Here is an 18823-nt window from a genome sequence, read left to right on the forward strand (position 1 = left end):
AGATAGTGAGGCAAATCCACAGAATAAAGGCGAAAAATAGTCAGGCCACCACTCTTTTCTGTCTTCCACTTATCCATTGCAGTGAAAGCCTGATGCCCTTGTGCTCAGAGTTAGCACTATTTTGCAGTTACTTTGTCCATTATCTGCATGCTTTTTTTTCAGCTCCCGTGTTTGATGGTTTTGCAATAGCTCTGGCAAATCCCTATTCAGATAGACTAGAAAGTGTGGACGTCATGGAGCAGCTGACTAAGTGGAACCCAAATTTCCTTGTTCACACTCAGTATCCACTGTCTTTGGCAGTGTTGCAATACAGACCTTCTGTTAATTTTGACTTTAGGATTTTGGAAAAGTTGGACTCTCTACAGATACATCTCTTCAAGCTTCCACGTGACCGTGATTTCTACCAGAAGAAAAGCTGAAAGCACTTCATCTTAGTTGCCAACCAGACTTTACCTTTTTGGATCTCTGCTTCCTCTTCTACTGAATCAGAAATTTTCTTTGGCGTATGGTTAGTCTCAGAGGGCAAGTGATTTTCCTCCAAACTGGAAAATTTAGGCTTTTTTATGACAGTGCTACTTAATATATCTAGAAAGAGAATAGAAGATGTTTCAGAAGAAATCTGTTCTTTTACATGAGGTACATGACAATGCCTGCTCAAGCAGAAACCACCACTGTAATTACCAATGCTTCAGAAAAGGAGGGAGCTCATTTTACAATCTGGCATCATACAGTAATAAGACTTCCCTTGCAAGCATCTTCCCTCTCAAAAGCAGGGAACTGGCCTGCCTAGTGTTATACAGGTATTTGGAAAGCTTCCATGTCTCCATCTTAAAGATGACTCCCTTTCTTGGCTGCTACTCTAACCATCAAAAACCTCTGATGTCTGGCTTCTTCCCATTCACTCTTCCAACCCAAGCTCTCAATCTGTTTATGAATAAAATTTTTAAAAAGAAAATTGAATCAATGCAAATAATTCAAATCAAAGCTGCAGCCTCCATTTCAAGGAAAAATTCCTAAAAACCAAAGAAACAAACAAGACACCCATCCTTTTGTCTTGTGCGGTTTTTTTGAACTCAGCAAGTTGACTGTTTGACAAACCATCTCCCTGGATTCTCCATAGGGCAAAACGGAAGGTGGTGGGGTCCAGTCAGACAAAGAAGCACCCTGGAGTAGATTTAGGGTTCACAGAGAGAGTTCAAATGCAGTCAGAGACCACACTTGAAACTTCTAATCATAACCCTGCTTGTGCCTTCGCATGGCAACAACTCCCCTCCAGTTGTAAGGCTGTACATCAAACAGTGATAAAATGAAGTCCTCAGAACTTATCTTCCCCCAAAATTAGGCAAATGTGTTGGTGCAGTGAAAGTATACTCTGAAAATGCTGGACAGGTAAGAGATATACTGGGAACACAAACAGAGCCAGCTCACAAGAAAAGGGATGATTTTGACCAAGGCCAAAGCTTCAGTGACTCACTTCATGGTCACAACAATCACTCAGTCTCTCAGAACTACATCAGCACTGATAATTAGTAGGATGAAAACAACCCACTGCTGTTCTACTTTCTTGAAGTTCAGTTGTTTCCAACCACAAAGAGACTGTAGTGCACTTTTGAATTAGTTTATCAAAGTTCATTTTCATGGAAAAAAACCAGATCCTGAAGTGCGACTTACCCCCCAAAAAAAGCTACAGTAGTATTAACCATTAACCAAGTCACCATTCAACAAATGCTTATAGCAATGGTTTACATCTATGTTCTTAGGTATAAAGAAAACCAACAGCTTGAAGAGGTGCTTGTTTTGTTTAAACTGAAGTTGCTATCCCCTTTCAATCATTAAAAATTATCTTTTCTGTGTCAATTGGGTCATTAGTGTGTAAATCCCCACCTACGCTACAAGTCCCCCTGTAACCAAAGACAGGTTTTAAGAGTTAGCAACGAATTCAGGAATGTACATAGAAGCATCTTATCACAGTCTGTCATGATATACAAAACAGAGAAACCAAATTTAGCAAAAAAGAAGTATCTCCAAAAAGTCAGTGATAATTTATCTTTGAAATAAAATAACAGCTTTGGCACCACCTCCTTCTGCTTTTAACCAACTCTTCCATGTTATCAAGAGTAACAAACCTGAGTCCTTCCGCTTGATACTTTCTTCTTCTCTTGATAATTTGCCCTGTGTACCATGAAACTTCTAAGGAGAGGAAGGAAACAGAATTAGAAGGTACCCACCCTGCAGTGCAAATAAGCTGCTAGGAATTTGTCTAGTTACAGGAAGCAAAGTGACATGATACATTGGTTGCAGGCAGAGGTAGCCTAACAGCAGACTGGAAGGAGGCTAAGCACTGCATACTACACCTGTGTGGCCTTCTCCACATCACTAGAAGGGCTCCTGGCAGACAGACCAAGTAGTATTGGACTCCCTCCAGGCTCCTCTGAGAGCGTTTCATCTGTGTGAGAGATTAGTGAGTGACACAGGCATTCGAGTTTGAATCCTGTATTGACTGAAAATCTCAATTTAATTACACAGAAAATAAAACCCAAGCCCTCTACCCTCTTGTTTATCTCATCATGCAGGAAGAGGTGGTGGCTCAGACTCAGTCCAAAGGCTGTTTTCTTGGTGGTTATCAGTTAAGTTCATTTCTTCACCTGTCAATAGCACTGGCATATCTTCTCCTTGTACAAGAGATTTTTTACACAGACAATATCTACCCCTCATAGCTGTTACACAGAAATATCACAAAGTGAATGTTTATGGATAAAAAGGTGAAGGGAAGTGGCAAAATCAAAAAGATAAACCCACCACCAAAAACTCATCCAAAAACTACAGACCCACACATCAAAACTCTCCTAATGCATTGAAGAAGATTAAAATAAAAATACCAGCAAGATCCATTGTGGGTAAATCCTGTCCCTTGGAGCTAAATGTGCTTTTTTTCATTAGCATCTCCTTTTGAGCTCTTTGCTTTGATGCCCCTTCCTAAAACAGATCAAAGTATGAGTATTATTTAAGCATTACTACAGAAGTAGAGTTTGGGTGTTGTTTTGGAGGGAGGGTTTTGATGATTGGTTTGTTTTTTAAATACACCAAGAGTAGATATAGACTTAAAATATGCTTAACATTCTGATAGCTCTACCCAACACTGAAGGACACCTGTGCCCTGAAATTCAATGCATGCACCAAGTCTCCCTTTAGGCATTAGAGATGTACATTTGATGATGTTTTACATAAGCAAAATAGAAGCATTACAGTCAAGAAAAGTTTTCCAGGGGAAAAGAAAAGCTTTTAATGTAACTACTAGTTCTGGAAACCTTTTTTTCCCCCCGACTTTCTGTATTTCAAATATATGTATATACACAAACATATACATATGTATATATACACACATACATATTTGATATGCAGCATTTAACAATTGTTTCTATGAAGTTTACCATGTTTTCCTAAGATCTCTTCTATTAGACCGATAGAGTTTAAACAGTACTTAGCAGATAAATCTGTCCATCAGAACATTTGAGAATTAAAATAACACCAGTTTATTTAATTCTCACTCATTAGGACACATTTTACATCCATAATGTTTTTAAATCTGAGGCACCAACACATGACACCTTCTTACCTTCTTTGACTCATAGTCACTGCCACTACTTGCAGAAGACACTGGAAGCACTGCAAAGAGAAGATATTCCCTGGTTACTGGCAATGTAAAGTGTGTACTTCACCCAGTTAACTGAGTTAGCCACAACAAAAACCATTTCAGTTTGGTTTTCTAGGCATTTACAAGACAAAACTTCACAACACTTAGGTGTTTTTTTGAAACTTAATGTTTCTCTAACAAAGCCAGATGCAATGGTGCAAACATACACAACTCACTGCATCCAGAGCAGCCAAAAAAGTAAAAAACAGAAGACAGGCTCAGCATCTTCTCTGACAGTCCCCAAGCCCCAGGCAAGACTTGTAGGCTGACCCTGGAGTGAGAACAGCTCCCCTGGAAATCTGGTATAAAGCATAATTTCAAGCTCAACTTTCTTTTGCTTTTTCATCCCTACAGAGTCTAACAGCAGCCTGAGCAAGCATAATCTCTCCATGAATGGGACAGAAACATTCCATCTCATTAAGGACAATTTGGTTTCCATTTGGTGGTCACAGAAGCAGACAGCCCTGGAGCATGGCTGCAGGGGAGGTTTGGTGTTGGTCAGGCCTGAGCAGAGAACACTATCAGAGATAAACACACCTAACACTCAGAACACAGCTGGCTTACTACTGTATAAAAAGGGGAGCAGAATGCCCTAGTCTGCAAATTATGAGGTTTTTCAAGGTTTACTTGCCAAGTCAATGATGTTTCTAGGGAGATGGGGGGGGGGGGGGGAAGTTGCAGGGGGGAGGTGTAGTATCTTCAGAGAGATCTTCCTCCTAAACGCAGTCAAGTGGACCAACACAGCCATCAGCTCAGGACCCAGAGGCTCTTCAGCATCATCACACAGAGGGCTATGCCCACACAGATGTTTAGGTGTCAAATTTCTGCCTGGACTTTTGAAACCCATTTTGGGAAGGGGACAGGAGCCAGTACAAGCACAAGAGTGTGCAATGTGTCATGGGGCACCCTCTTGCTGCTGGCCTTAAGCCTGCTCTCTCCCACTCAGGAGAGCTAGGATTTGGCCAAACTCTCCTTTCCCAAACCATCATCAGCATTAGCTTTTCTGCAGTGCAGTACATCATGCATAGCCAAGTGTCAATAGGGGACTAAGCTTACCTTTTAATTTACTTCTCACCCTGGGTCTTTTTCGGGTATAGTCAACAGATTTTGGCACCATCTGTATCTGAGAGTCAAGGATCCAGCTTTTCTCACTCTGACCAGTGCTTGTATTCTCATTGTTGCTTTCAGAGAAAAGATGTTTCCTGTAACTGGACTAAAGACACAATTAAGTCCTGCTCAATCAGCTCACTCAAGCCATTCACTTCAGCTACTACCAAGTTATCCCATTTCTACCTCCTTATGGTGCAACATGCAAAGCTGTGCAATCTGCCAAAAAGCCACAGCCAGCTGCTGAAACAGCCAAATAAAAACACTGACAGGCAGATGATTGCCTTTTGCCAGCATGAGGTTTTTACAGTATCCCCCTTCCTAGTCTCTCCCTCTCTCCTGTGCCTAAAATGAGAGCATTCTTGGAAGGTGGAAAGCCTCAGTATGTCTGAGCTGCTTCCAACAGTACACTGTGGGGGAAAAAGCTAACACAGACAATTCACTAGTTGGTCTGGCAGTGATGGTGCATCCTGAGCACTGCTTTCAAAATGACGAAGTATTTAGAGGCTACCAGGCTCACATTTCTCCACCTCTGCACTGGGTAGGCCTTAAACTTCAGCTTCTTTATATGTGCAACAGATTTGTACAGGTGAAATACACAGCAGTCAAAGGGTCTAGGGATGAAAAAGCATAGATAACCTACCTGCCTTCTCTCAAGAGTGTTTGATTCCTTTTTCTTGCTTCTTGTTTCATAAGTCCTGCCAAGTAACACAAAGACCCAAATTAGAGCAGCAAACACAGCAATAACACACCACAGAACTGTGGAATGGGCACAGCCAAAGAGAAGTGGCAGGAAGCTCCTTAAGAGATCAGCAGAAGAACCAAACTGTTAAAGTGCAATCATTAGACAAATTTTTCTTTGCTTGGATTTTGAAAGTAGCAATTATGGGATGTTTAGAAATCAGCACTTTTTAAAATGAAAATTAACCTGCATACTTAAAGGTGGCAAGTCCCTGGAAGCTTGCTATGTCTGGAAGGCAGCCAAATCAGGGCAGGGAGTTTAAGCATTTTACAAAAACTAAATCAGTAATTTTGACACATGGTCAGGAAAGGATGATGTTTAAGAGTTAGTCTTCTTATTGGCAAAGTTGACAGGAGCCACTATTCTCTCCAGTAACCTTTATATTCTCAGGTACTATTTAAATATTGTTATCAATAAAATCCACAGATAGTGTGGTAGCTAAGCAAGAAACTATTGCATTAGAAAAATCACACAGGCTTTTGGATCCTAACTTAAGAGAGCTTAACCAAAGCTATGAACTCTTATTCACATAGCAAAAGGTTCATAAACACTGCATGTATAATCCTGTACCTCTGACTTTGTGAGGAAATTTTCTGGGCAAGAATCTTTCCTTTGGCTGCAGCAACCTGAAAGCGAAGCAGAGAGTTGTCCTAGGGTCCAGTTACTGCATAAAATACACTACAAAATTGAAACGTGTCACAACTCAGAAGGGAAAAGGATTACAAGTCCTGCTCAGAAATTTCACTTTTTAATGGAATGGGATTTGTTGATTGAAACAGTGTCATGCATTATGATAGACAAACATTTGAGTCTTAAAAAGAGTTCCTTTCTCTATTCCTTGGTTTATGGATAATGCTCATTTTAAGCACCAACGTCACAAGACACGTCATTTGACTCAATAGCGGTGCTGGCAGCAGCACTGGTAGCACGGTGCAGGGCCCCTGGACAGCCCTGGGACAGGCTGCTGGGACCGGGGCAGGGTGCCACGGAGCAGGGATTTATGCTGACACCCAGTGGCAGTTGCAAGGATCGGGCCATGTCCAGTTCATAAGAGAAATTTGGGGTGTTCCATTCAGCACCTGTTACCTCTCAATTAGCAGGCGGCAGTGACAGCCCCCACATCAGGGAAGAGGTTGAAAGCAAGATGGTTTGCACAGCACAGCCACCTTGATGGAGGCCCTCAGAAGCAAGTTCACAGCTTCCTGGGAAAGCCCACACTGGGCAAAGTTTCAAAGCAGGCAAAGTAATTAATTTTTATTCTTTTTTTTTTTTTTTTTAAGTCAAGCAGAATTTCCAGCAAAAGTTTCGTGAGGACTGGGTTTTAACCAGGGAGTCCCAGCTTGCAAAGCACAGCTCGAAGTGGATTTCGGTCTCCTCTGTTTAGCCTAGGAGGACAAAGTGGATGCTCAGCAATCTGCTTTTGATATTAAGTAAAACACAGAGGTCGGCCTTCAACCACAGAGATCTCCCATGGCCTCGCTGAAGCAAAAGCTCAAATGTCTGTTGCTGTTATCATGCGTTACCCACCACAAAATTCAAGTGGTGACAAGCATTCTTACCACTCAAAAAAAAAATTCTATTTCCACTATACAGAGAAAACAAACAAACAAAAATCTCAGACTCCCAGTTGTCTGTCCTGCTGTAACAGTGTCCATCCTTACAGCATTTCTGCAGCAAATTACGTCCCCTGCTTCAAGTTACTACTCCGTTAGGTGCTGAGCTTCTGTCTCAACTTTACCTTTTCATGACTTGAGGAGTCTGAGTTTTCAAAGTCATAGGGTTCCTTCCTGCAAGACAACATATACTTCGCAGTGACGTACAACAGTGAAGAATCACCCTATAGGAGTTCATTAGGACGATGGTGGTGATAATGTTTCCTTCTGACACCCCTCTCCTCAGATACATTATGCTTAAAAATAATGTTTTCTGGGCTTCTAAAGAAATAATTTCTCCTCTTCTACTTAGTCTTATTGCTGCATATCTTGATTCTCACTCTATTAATAGTAACTGTTTAAAGAAATATTCAAAACGTAAAAATTAACCTATCCCTGTTTATGTGGAGGACATTTTGTCTCACATTGCCCATAATAGTACACGGTAGGAAGAAGCAATGAGTGAAAATAAAATGTCAGAAGCATTTTAAAAATTCCATTTCATTTCCTTTTGAAAATTCCAGTATTTAATGTTTGTTGTCTAATCACTTCTCTGTGTACACCTAGATTTTGTCGTCATGTCCTCCAACAGTTAAACTTAACTGTACCTGTATGGGTTTTTCCAAATCGTAACTCTTTTTTTAAAAAAAATCCTACAACAATCACTCAACATACAGTACACCTCCTCTTCATTACTAAATGAACGGGAGGACTAAAGAACTGAGGTCCTCGACAAAGCCTCCGAGGGAAGGAAACGCTCATTTCCAGACGGAACACTAGAGGGAGCATGATGACCAAACTAAGAAATACTTCACCTCTAACTTCTACGCTGCTGCTCCTGTTTTAAAACCGGCATTTGCTGCATCAGTTCATTTTGTCTTAAAGCACACAATTTCTAGTCCTGATGTAACCCTGCATCAATTTTCCCTATTTTTATCTACTATCAGCCAAAAAACTCATCTAAGCACTCGGGTTTTGGGGAGGTTTTTTTGAGTTAAGAGACAGTAGGCTGAAGCAGAATGCCCCAGAACAGCAGCAGAGATCCTTACACACAGTTCATTTGCCCTCCTGCCCAGCAGCAGGCATTAACTTGAACACAACACTTAGAGCACAGGAGGAGGGTGCAACAAGGCAGACTTCATACGGCCCCCAAACCCTCAAGTGCTTCTTCCTGCAGTGCCCCCAGCTTTAAATGTAAACAGACAGATGTGTGGGTGCAAAGGAAGGGGACAAATTGAGAAAGAAGCCATCCTGAAACCCTAGGATGCATGATGCCAAGGAACTGGGACAGTATTTGGGAAAGCTTAGGCATTTGTGAAAGAAGCTGGCGCTCAGAACTCAGCTCACTGGAGGATTATGGTTGGGCAAGGAAAAAAGAAAAGCCAACAACCCATGACACAGTATCACAGGGGTAGAAGGCATTTTTGGCATTTAGGGTTAGCTTCTGAAGTCTTTATCACTTTGAGGACCCAAAGAGTCTTACAGAGACAAGTTATGACTCTCTGTAGCCTCATACTTGTTTTATTGCCTGTTCTAGGTACAGACAGGTCACCCCATGAGGACACCCTCTCTCCCTGAGTGCTAGGAAAGGTCTAAAATCACTTGGTACACCAGTTCCTGCATGAGTGCAGGGCTTGCATGTCATACCTGCCTTCAGATTTCTTCCTGGCCAAGCTTGTTCTCGTGTTTCTCTTTTTGCTGCTAACATCCTTTGGAAAAGGAGAGAGCTGTAGGATCTAAAATGACAAAATCCAAAGTCATGTTCTGATGCTAGAGCCTGCCAAAAGCAGAGAAAAGGTGTGCCAGAAAAATTCCTTCCTCCCACTACAACAATTATCCAGGTGCAACTGCTGCCTGCAATTCTTTCCTACCAGAAAGTATGGGACTCCCAGAGCTGAAATTGAGGGGTCCAAGAAGGTGGGGGTGGAAAGAGTATTTCAAAAGTTTTGAATTCACTGTAGAGTGGACAAGTGCTACAAAAGAATTGAACTGGAAGTAAAAAAAAATTTTTTATTTGTAAAAATCTAAAACTAGCACCTGGAAATGTAAACCCAAGAAGAAGCCTAAAATGTGATTTCTTATGTAAGGTAAGTACCTAAGCTCAGAAATATTGGTTTGGGAATTTAGTTTTTCTCATGTAGTGCAACTGCAGATGACTCTCAGTTACTTGGCAATTTACCCAGGTTGCAAGTTCCTATACAAGGATTATAGAAACAGATCTAGCATGGGAGACTTACTAGAACCCAGACACAAAACCAAATAAATACATCTGTAGACTTCCAAGGCTTGCTTCCATTCAGGAAGCAAACATTCCCTCTTTGAGGACAGTGTGCAAGTCTTGTGACATTCAAGTATGTCCCACACACCACTGCACACCTGGACACAAGCACAACACACTGCTTCTGGGGGTAAATGTGCTGAATAAACTCTAATGAGCTTGAATTACTTGGCTGGGCCCCTCTAGAATGAGGCTGGTGGCTGCTGCCTCTGCAGCTCACTCGTGGTGCTGAGTGGCCCAGCACATCAGGTGTGACACCCCGTGGGCTCAGGACACCGCTCAATGGCACGAGTGGGGCAACCCACCCCAGCTTTCTTCTGCAACTCCACCAGAATGTCTCTTCCCCACCCTGTATCTCTTCACCCAGGGGGACCCCAGGGCACACATACCGTTGGTGTTGACTCATCCATAGGTTCTTCTTCTAGGAGCTTCTCACTAGAGACAAGAGAACACGTGGGAGAGCTGTTCATTTAAAGACCAAAATGTTTGTGAACTACTAAGGGAAAAAAACCCAACTTGCACCAATTGGCACCATAGCAATGGTTTAGTGTGTAGGGAAGAAAGGTAATCAATAACTCTACAGAAGTCCAGCTCCTTAATTACAAGAAATTATGTCCTGCAAAGGTCTGGGAAAAAAGGTGAATTCAAGCCAAGGTGAATTCAAATTCACATCATCTTTCACAAAGTCATGGTCCCCATTATGAACAATCTCACATCTGGCAAGCTCAGGTTACACGGCTGAAGTTTAACTCTAAAGCAGCTGTGGGCTCACCTCACATTTGGACTAAATCCATGATGAGTAAAAAGTCACACCAAAGCAGCCACCAATCTAGTAACCAAACAAGACTGTTCAGCAACTCCAAAGTGCTGTAACTCCAGGCAAGCAGCCTTGATGTCCAGGTGGCAAAACAGAATCTTCAATTTAATAATTGATGGAATAATCTCAAAATTACATGCATTAAAACCCCAGGAAAAAGAAATAAAACCCCAAACACAGACAAAATAACTGCAAAAACCCCACTTTGCAATTTTCTGTCTGTGAGACACTCACCTAGGCTTAGCTTTCATCCTTGGAGAGGAAGTTTTGGACTTTTTTTCTGAAGAAGGCAAGGAAACTATAGTTTTACCCTCTGGAACTACTATGAAACTTTACCTGCTTTTGCTGTAAGACCCACAAAAGCAGAGCCGTCAACATGTCACCTGGGTGACATTTAACTGGGTCAGACTTAAGGAACTGAAGGGACCCATGCCTGACCTTGGTTAGCATCTTCCAGGTCAGTCTGCTGGCTCACTGTAACCACGGCAACACCAGAGTTAACCATTTTCTGCTCGGAGACACGAAATCATGAACAAAACATGTACATGACCAATAAAAAAGTGGGTGTTTTTAGAAACAGGTTTTTTGTACTAGGTCTGTGCCAACAGCTTCATGACAGGTTCATCATTGTCCACACATAAAAATCTCTTAGGCTGTGTGTGACACCATGGGTTTCCCACTAAGAACATCCCACTGTCTCCTTATAAGGGGAAGTAAATTTTTGTTTCCTTTTTAAAGCAGTTTTGCCAAAATTGCAGCTCTGGAGACAAGTATTTGAGCTGAATAGATACAAATCAGTTTTCTTTGAAAGTATGTTTTAGTCACACCCATTAAAAAAAGCAGACTGGAGGAGGGGGAAAGGGGCATAAGGACTGTTCCAACATACAGCAAACAGTGCTACAGCACCTGTTACCTGCTGTCTGTGCTGAGAGGTTAAGTGGTCTTTTTGAGTCTCCACGTTTTCAGAGTTTGAAGGATCTGTCCTCCTCTGTGCATTAGAGGACACAGGTATCTCTGCAGAAGAGCAACTGGGGTGAGAATGTCATCACAGTAATTGAACACACTCACTACGCCTTCTTTCCATTCCCACACATGCATGCATAAACTGCAGCAGTACAACCTTCTAGGCACAAACATCTCAAGATCACGTTCAACAGAACGTCCCAAATATCTTCAAATTGCCCAGTGAAAAATGGCAATGCTAAATAAACAACATATAAGCTCATCAATACTGGATGAACACATGCATGTTTATAATCTTACCACTTATATTGCTACATTGACTCCTCAGCTCTGGAGGACATGGAGCAACCCTTTGTGTCTGACTAAAGCAGAGGGGATCTTCGACCATCTATGTTTCCCTCCACTCAATCTCTATCAGGCACTGCAAAATTTATTTCACTACAGATTAACTACCTTCTGCCCTTTGTACCCCTTGATTGCTTCAAGCAGCAGTGCCCACCTTGCACCTCTCTGTGCTCCAGTGGGCCCTGATAAAGGAACTCCTAGCTCATCTGCATCTCCAGAATCTGGAGGAGTTCCATTCTAGCTTATTTTAGGTTGCAAGTGGAGGAAAATGGGAAGGACTACAAAAGTTACTGCCTCAGATATTTAGAGCTGGTAGTAGCTCTTTTAAGTATTCACCTGGAGAAATCTGAAATGCACAGGAACTTAGGGGAAAATAAAAATGTCTTTTTAATATCTTCACAGAAAGAATATTACCTATCCTAAGAGCTCTTCAAACTTGATTTGTTTTCAAGACAGTGGGTGGTAGCAGCAGAAAGCTGTGATTTCACAGCCTTAGAGGATGTGGAAATATCTGTCAAGCAAGTTACACCAAGAAAGGATCCACACAAAAAGTAATCACTCTAAAACCTGAAATAAGGCCAGTTTTGGAGCAAGGACAAATCCCAGCCTTCAAAGCTAAAAGGTCACCATACATTAAAAAAAAAGTCATCTTCCAAAAAATTTGATGCTGAAGTTGATCTGAGGAAGAGTTTCCTGTTTAGGACCAACTTTGATCTCACACACCTCCTGCATTTTTGCTGTAAGCAGTTTTCCTTAAACTGTGGGTCACAGCCTTGTGGGGATTTACAGAGGAATTTCAGAGCATGAGAATGGAAGAAAGGGGTTACTTTCCCTTTTCTTGGCAGGTGCTGGGCTTAGACTTTCCTTTGGGTCAGACATAGAAATGACACATCTTTACATCAGGCTCCAAGTTACCTCAACAACTACCGAATTTGGAACACAACAAAACTCTGCCAAATGACCCTGGAAGAAGATGCCTTGCAGGAGATGTTCACTGGCAGCACAGGAAACACCACCATTTGATGGTGGAAAACTTAACGTCCCCAGTTCAAAGAAATACAAAGCATTGGCTGTATGCTGGTAGGCGTAAGGAAATAAAGGCTATTCCAGGTCTAGCTAAGAGCCTTTTGTGCCTTAAGGCAGACAGCTACATTTGTAGCTGGGGTGCACACAGACACAGCCCTGCAGCACAAGGTATTTACAGCAGCAGGTCACTTCCTGCACAGGAGCTGGACTGCTGCTCACCTTTACCCACAAATAGGGGTTGCAGATGAGCACCTCTGCTCCCCCAGCTGTTCTTCCACAACAGCTCCAGGCATCTCCCAAGGCATCATCCACTCCACCTGGGGACAGGAGACTGGAGCACACCACTTTCTAGCATATCACCTTGTTCAGAAGAAACAGAAGACACCTCCCTGCAGGAAGCTTTAGTAGAGGTTGCCCCACCATATGCACGTCACTGCACGGAGGAGAGCTTGTTAAGTGCCAAGGTGCAAATACTGGCCCATCAGAGAACCTGTGCTTTCTGGAGGCCAGATGCCACCATCCCCTTCTGCAGGCACCCACAGGGCATGGCCAAACCAGAAACCAGGCACTGGGAGGGGAGGACAGGAGGGTGCATCCCACTGCACCTGCAGATGGAGAAAGTTCTGCACACTCCGCACACCAGAGGTCAGCCAGCAGCTGAAACGTGCCTGGCCAGGCCACCTGCCAGCACACAGAGCCTGTCTCCATGAGCCTTCCCCTGCCTGTGGAACCCCAGCAGCACACAGCCATGGTGCCCAGCCCTCACTCCCCAGGCTAGAGGGACTCAGCACCTGCCACAAGCACCAGTTACCAAGCTCACAAGGCAGGGACAGTGGGAGATTAAGCTTGGGCATTGTTTGGTCTTTTTCCTTTTTATTTTTCTGTTTTAAGTGAGGTTAACTGTAAGCTGTGGACTGCAAGTGAAAATGATAATTTGAAAACTGATATTTGAATTTAATGAAATAGCACAATAAAAAAAAAAATTAAAAAAAAAATCACCTGCTTCATTCTGAATGGCTGGCTTCCCAGAAAGGACAATCTCCTCTTCAGAATCAACTATCTGTTGGTAGGAATTAATGTCACATGAAAGTGTTCTTAAAAAGAGTAGTCTTTTTCTAGTAAAGTCAGCTTCTTAATAACAAAACTAACAATTGCTACTTGCCAGCAACAAATCAGTGGATGGTGATTAAGTTGATCATTTGGAAAGCTCTTGGCTCCTTTAGGAGCAAATGACAGCCACTATATTATGGTTATTTACTGTCATGTAAACTTTTCTGAAAATCCCAAAGAGTGTGGATGAATTACAAATCAAAAATTGACTATGTTAACATTTGTGGGGGGTGGGAGGGGGGAAGGAAATCACACACAACCTATATTTTTAGATTAGCTAATAAAAAACCTTGAGGTTTTAGGAACATTCTACTCTTTGTCTTGAACTACTATCTACAAAGTCAGTCTAAGATTTGCATCTTTCAGCACACCTCCAGGTTTTTGTGTAACAGTTTGCTCATCCTGTGCGGTGTACCACTTGGAGCTATATGCAAGAGCATGTTCATACTTAAAGTTATGCAATTAAATGCCACAGGCTTTATTTTCCACTTCAGAAACTCAGGGAAAGTTATAACATAAGGAATTAATTAACAAATCAGTTTAACCTTCCCACTTTTAAACCATAAATTTGAGTACCTTGAAACTTCTTTCCTAAAACACCTATTTCCTCTTCCAGGCCAAAGCTATGAGCATCTATATAGAGTATCCATAATGGGAAAACAAATATATAGTAAAGAGGCATGGAGAAAATAAAGAAACCACAAAACATAAATCCCACAAACCTGAATGGTTTTTCCCAGTGCAAAATATAGTTTAGAAAAGAAAAAGAGCACATATTAGAGCTTACCATCAGTTTTTCATCTCCCAGGACTTTTCTAAGTACACTTAAGATTTCAAACTCAGCACTGAAAACCAGTTTGATTTTTGTTACTTCTGTTTTGTTAAGAGCAGAGGGTATCTTCATAAAAATTTTAATAATCTTTTGTCCATCCTTCTCTGTGTAAAAAAACAAACCAACAAACCAAACAAATAATTAGATTTGTTTTAGATCAAGACATTCTTCTGTCAACCCAAAAATGTATGAGTAAGTGTTTGGGATTTTTAAAAGAGTCTCTTTTACAACCTGCCCTTGCATTTCCAGTTACTCTGTTCGCTCATTTCTTTCCTGTTGAGTCTTGATTATGCTGTTCCCCAGGACACCTATAAACTGATACCTCAAGCTGTCCTTCTTGGGTAGGGAGGGTGGGTTATTGTGCAGAATGAGGCCACACACTGTCCAAAGGACAAGGCAGGAAAGGAGAAGACACAGGAACACTTTGGTGATGGTGAGATTTTAGGTTTACTCCATTTGCCTCGTGAACCTCCAGCCAAACAGGATAGTGTTGTTGGAAAATCTTACCTTTCATGCTGTAACTGTTGACATTTTCTTTTGACAGCTTCACAGAGTCCCAAAGAGCTGCCTTTGAAAACCAAAGCCATCGTGTCAGAAGGGCTGAGGGAGTGCCCACTGACTTAGGCTAAGCCAAGGCCACCTGGGCTGTGCTGTTACCTCATCACAATCCACATAGAAAGTCACACTCTGGCTGCCAACATTGAAGTCAATCCAGAACTCCTCCAGCTTCTCATCCGATGGCTTCTTCACCTGGGGAAGAAGAGCAGTACTGCTGTTCCTCAAAAAGCCCCACAACTGCAGTATCAGTCCCAATTTTCTTTAATGAGACAAAACTGGAAAGTGTTACCCTACATAAACATCCGTACACCTTGCAGAAATAAGAGTTCAGATCACCCTGTGAGGTGCCAGCTCACCAACCACACCCATGTCAGACATGGCTCTACTTCAGCCAAGGGAGAGGCAATGCACAAATGCTCACGTATTTGTGCCAGGAAAAAAACCCATGGAAGCTCTCTCTGTTTCTGAGCACTTGAAATAAGTAGAAGCAGCACAGCCCATCTACATGGGTTTGGTTCAGTATGACCACCAGGAACAGCACCACGCTTCATTTAATTGAAGACCAGTGAAGCAAACTACAGGAGCTTCAGCTGTGACCTCTCCTACATGGGCAGCAGGCTAATCTTGTTTTCTGGCAGCTTGGAAACAGCTCTGCCAGAGGAATCAGCATTATCCTGTCCTCCTGTTAGTTTTTAGAACTCTCTTCTGTCATCACCGTGAAGAGAAGTGCTGCCTCCATCACCTGGCTGATACAAAAGCAAAGTCAGCAGCACTAAGCTGGGAGCTAAGTGACAAACAAGCAAACTTTCCAGCTAGAACAGAAGGTTACACTCTATGCTCCAAGAAATCGAGCTTTTCAATGAAAAAGAGGCAGGGGGAGAAAAACCCCAAGCATTTACCACAGAAAGCAACATCTGAGCAGCCATAACACTGTAGGGAAGGTGTCAGAGCTTTGAGGGCTATTACCTCATTCATGTCAGCAAAAGCAGATATGCAAGGAAATGAGTAGACTCTGGAAGAGAAGCAGACTTCATATGATACATTCAACATCAGAGTCTGACTTCAATGATTTTATTTTTAATACGATTATTAATCAATCTTATTATTCAAAAAATAATTACAAATGTTCTAAAAGTAAATTAAGCTTGGATAAGCTAGAGACTACAGTATTGTAGTAGTGATGCATTATCTTCATGGATTTTACTTTCAAAAGAGCCACCATAAAAATAAATAAAATCATCTTCTTTAAAACAACTTCTTTCTTCACATGTGATGTAATTTTTTTTAATATAACCCAATCCAGTTTAAAATTCTGTTTATTCCCCTCTGCAGTAATGATGGAACCAGTTTATTCTGTTGGTTCCCGGCTTACCTTCTTTTATCTCCAAGCCTTTCATTTAGTAGGTTAAGAAATTTTCTGCAGTCCTTCAAGACAAACAACACATTATTTTTAAAAACAAGGCTATTTTTCCTTTGCAAATAGTTATTCTATTGTGTAGAATCACTATTTGCTGTGTAACCTCTACTCTCCAGTTAAAACCTTTAAACTGGTCAGTGGGAAGCCAAAGACCATTGGGAAGAGACACCTTAGGTTACAACAAAAGGTTGGACCCAACTTAATATTGCTAAGTCTTCAAATATAAACCCCATGAATTAACTTATTTATGCATTATTTATTATATTTTTCATTTTACTTTTCTATAGGTAAAATAGCTTAGGAGTATGAGCTATTTTAACAATGTGTAATGTAATATTTACCATATCAATATGGAAAAAAAATAAAATGTGCCATCCACATATAACCTTTTGTATTTATCAAATCAGTTTTGTAGGAGCTTCTTGCAAGGACACCCTGGCTTAACTCAGCCAAAACTAGCCCCTATACAGACTTGTCAAGTATGTTGTTTTCAAAATAAGGACCCTCACCGTCTCAAATTCCCGATCCTTGATCTCTTTGAAAGCTTCAGCAAGATAGTTATCTTCAAACCAGTGGTGAACAAGGTCGTCCCTCCATTTTTTTATCATTAACCTACAAAGTGCTTCTGAAAGGGCAACCTGAAGGTCATAATCTGCCAGGTAAACACAAGCACAGGATAAATATCACCTCTCCAGCACAGGAGAGGGTTATAGCATTGCTACTCTTGCAATTTTATACTGTACAGTCATATTCATCCTCTAGCCTCAGTTTCCCCTAGGAGAACAGGGGAGGGTAACAGCCAAGTGTTGGCTCAGGCATCCTCAGCTCCCCCAGCTGAGTGAGATCGAGGTACAGAGCACTGCAAACCACAACACACACGAGTGCATTGGGAGATGTGCTTGGGGTTCGGGAAGGGGATGAGAGCAAACGCTCATCACTAACTCACTAGGATTGGGCTACATTCCATATAGCATGCCAGTACTCTAGAAAGTTATTATTAGGACAAAACAAAGACTTCACTCAGGAGAACACAAACCTTGTTAACTAAACTTTGTCCACATCATGGCAAAGCAATTAAAATTTGATTTTTTTAAGACTAACAGCCAGCATATTCTGTAAACACATATGTAAGGCTGATCTAATTACTTTTCTACATAAATCAGTTTAGCTTCTCTGATTAGTCAATATGCATTACTAAAACCAACCAGAAAGAACTAATGCCTTGCTGCATTTAAGTTTTTTTATTTATATTTTGTAAGAGCACATCTGACTTTCCTCCCTAAAAATCAACTCTTGAAAAGGAAATATGATTTAAATTACAATTCATCTATAATAAATAAGCAGATGAGGTAAAGCTGGAGAGATTCTTACCACCAACCTCCAGTATAGTTTTTGCAAGGTCTTTCCTGAAACAACATAATGCCACAAGTTAAAGTAGAAATAACTAACTCCAACTGCAGAGAAGAGGGTATGTGGCTACAGCAATTGGAGGGAAAACTACTTACGTGAGCGAGCACATATCCTCAGAGAGAGGGAACTTCTTTCTCTCCTCCCGTGGGAGACTGTCAAGTATAGAGTTGAGGGTTCTCAAGGCCTTTTCCCCCACAAAAGAAGGGGTAGAAAATGAAGGGAAATAAACCAGTAACAATTTTTCACATTTTTTATCTAATTACACAAACTTTCACATAAATATATCTGATTTTCTCCTCCTAGTAGGAATCTTACCTCCAGATGCAGAGCGTAGCAAAGATTTGCTTCTGTCACTAGGCGCCCTAGTTCAGGCAAAAATAAATTCACTAGCTCTTTCTTCCCTAGAAAAACAATTTGAAAGGTACAGCTAGAAATGGGCTGGTGTCCATATAAAAATAGCTGAAGCGACTACAGCTTGTTGTGTTGAAGGAATAAAAACATCCCAGCTGTAAGTTTATTTTAAACAAAGCTTCCAACCATCTAATCCTAGACAAAAAGGGGAACTAGTAACTTCCATCTAAAAAAATTTGCTCCAGATACACTAACTTCTGACCTGGGTAGCTATTTAAAGAGGCACAGAAAGGGGAAGCTAATTACTAGCTACAAGAGGAAACCTGAATATACAGGTTTTGTCAAAGTCAACAGAGCAAACCAATAAAGTATTAACCAGAAGATGCTTGTGCCACTCTGCTACCACTAGAATAAGGTGCAAGGACAAATAAGCACACATTACCTGACCCACATTGCAATGTTTCACTTTTACATGGATTGTGAGCCTGGATGTCTGGTCACATAGATATTTTCTGAAAGCA

The 18823-nt window shown here is 41.4% G+C and overlaps 1 protein-coding gene across 1 annotated transcript in view; it reads right to left on the minus strand.

Annotated features, from left to right (window-relative positions):
• SYCP2L (synaptonemal complex protein 2 like) overlaps window positions 1–18823 on the minus strand; it is a 33961-nt gene that overhangs the window by 4419 nt on the left and 10719 nt on the right. The window contains exons 7-30 of the mRNA XM_082298737.1: window positions 18267–18352; window positions 18047–18135; window positions 17913–17947; window positions 17051–17193; window positions 16497–16549; window positions 16091–16136; window positions 15224–15316; window positions 15074–15134; window positions 14522–14670; window positions 13624–13684; window positions 11204–11304; window positions 10729–10801; window positions 10525–10570; window positions 9863–9908; window positions 8843–8931; window positions 7282–7330; window positions 6114–6169; window positions 5445–5499; window positions 4751–4907; window positions 3617–3666; window positions 2880–2976; window positions 2355–2446; window positions 2127–2190; window positions 454–585 (exon numbers count right to left, since the gene is read on the minus strand). Of these exons, the coding sequence (XP_082154863.1) occupies window positions 454–585; window positions 2127–2190; window positions 2355–2446; window positions 2880–2976; window positions 3617–3666; window positions 4751–4907; window positions 5445–5499; window positions 6114–6169; window positions 7282–7330; window positions 8843–8931; window positions 9863–9908; window positions 10525–10570; window positions 10729–10801; window positions 11204–11304; window positions 13624–13684; window positions 14522–14670; window positions 15074–15134; window positions 15224–15316; window positions 16091–16136; window positions 16497–16549; window positions 17051–17193; window positions 17913–17947; window positions 18047–18135; window positions 18267–18352 (1923 nt within the window). The remainder of the gene's footprint in view (window positions 1–453; window positions 586–2126; window positions 2191–2354; window positions 2447–2879; window positions 2977–3616; window positions 3667–4750; window positions 4908–5444; window positions 5500–6113; window positions 6170–7281; window positions 7331–8842; window positions 8932–9862; window positions 9909–10524; window positions 10571–10728; window positions 10802–11203; window positions 11305–13623; window positions 13685–14521; window positions 14671–15073; window positions 15135–15223; window positions 15317–16090; window positions 16137–16496; window positions 16550–17050; window positions 17194–17912; window positions 17948–18046; window positions 18136–18266; window positions 18353–18823) is intronic.

Source organism: Coloeus monedula, assembly GCF_965178545.1.
Source record: "Coloeus monedula genome assembly, chromosome: 1".
NCBI lineage: Eukaryota > Metazoa > Chordata > Aves > Passeriformes > Corvidae > Coloeus > Coloeus monedula.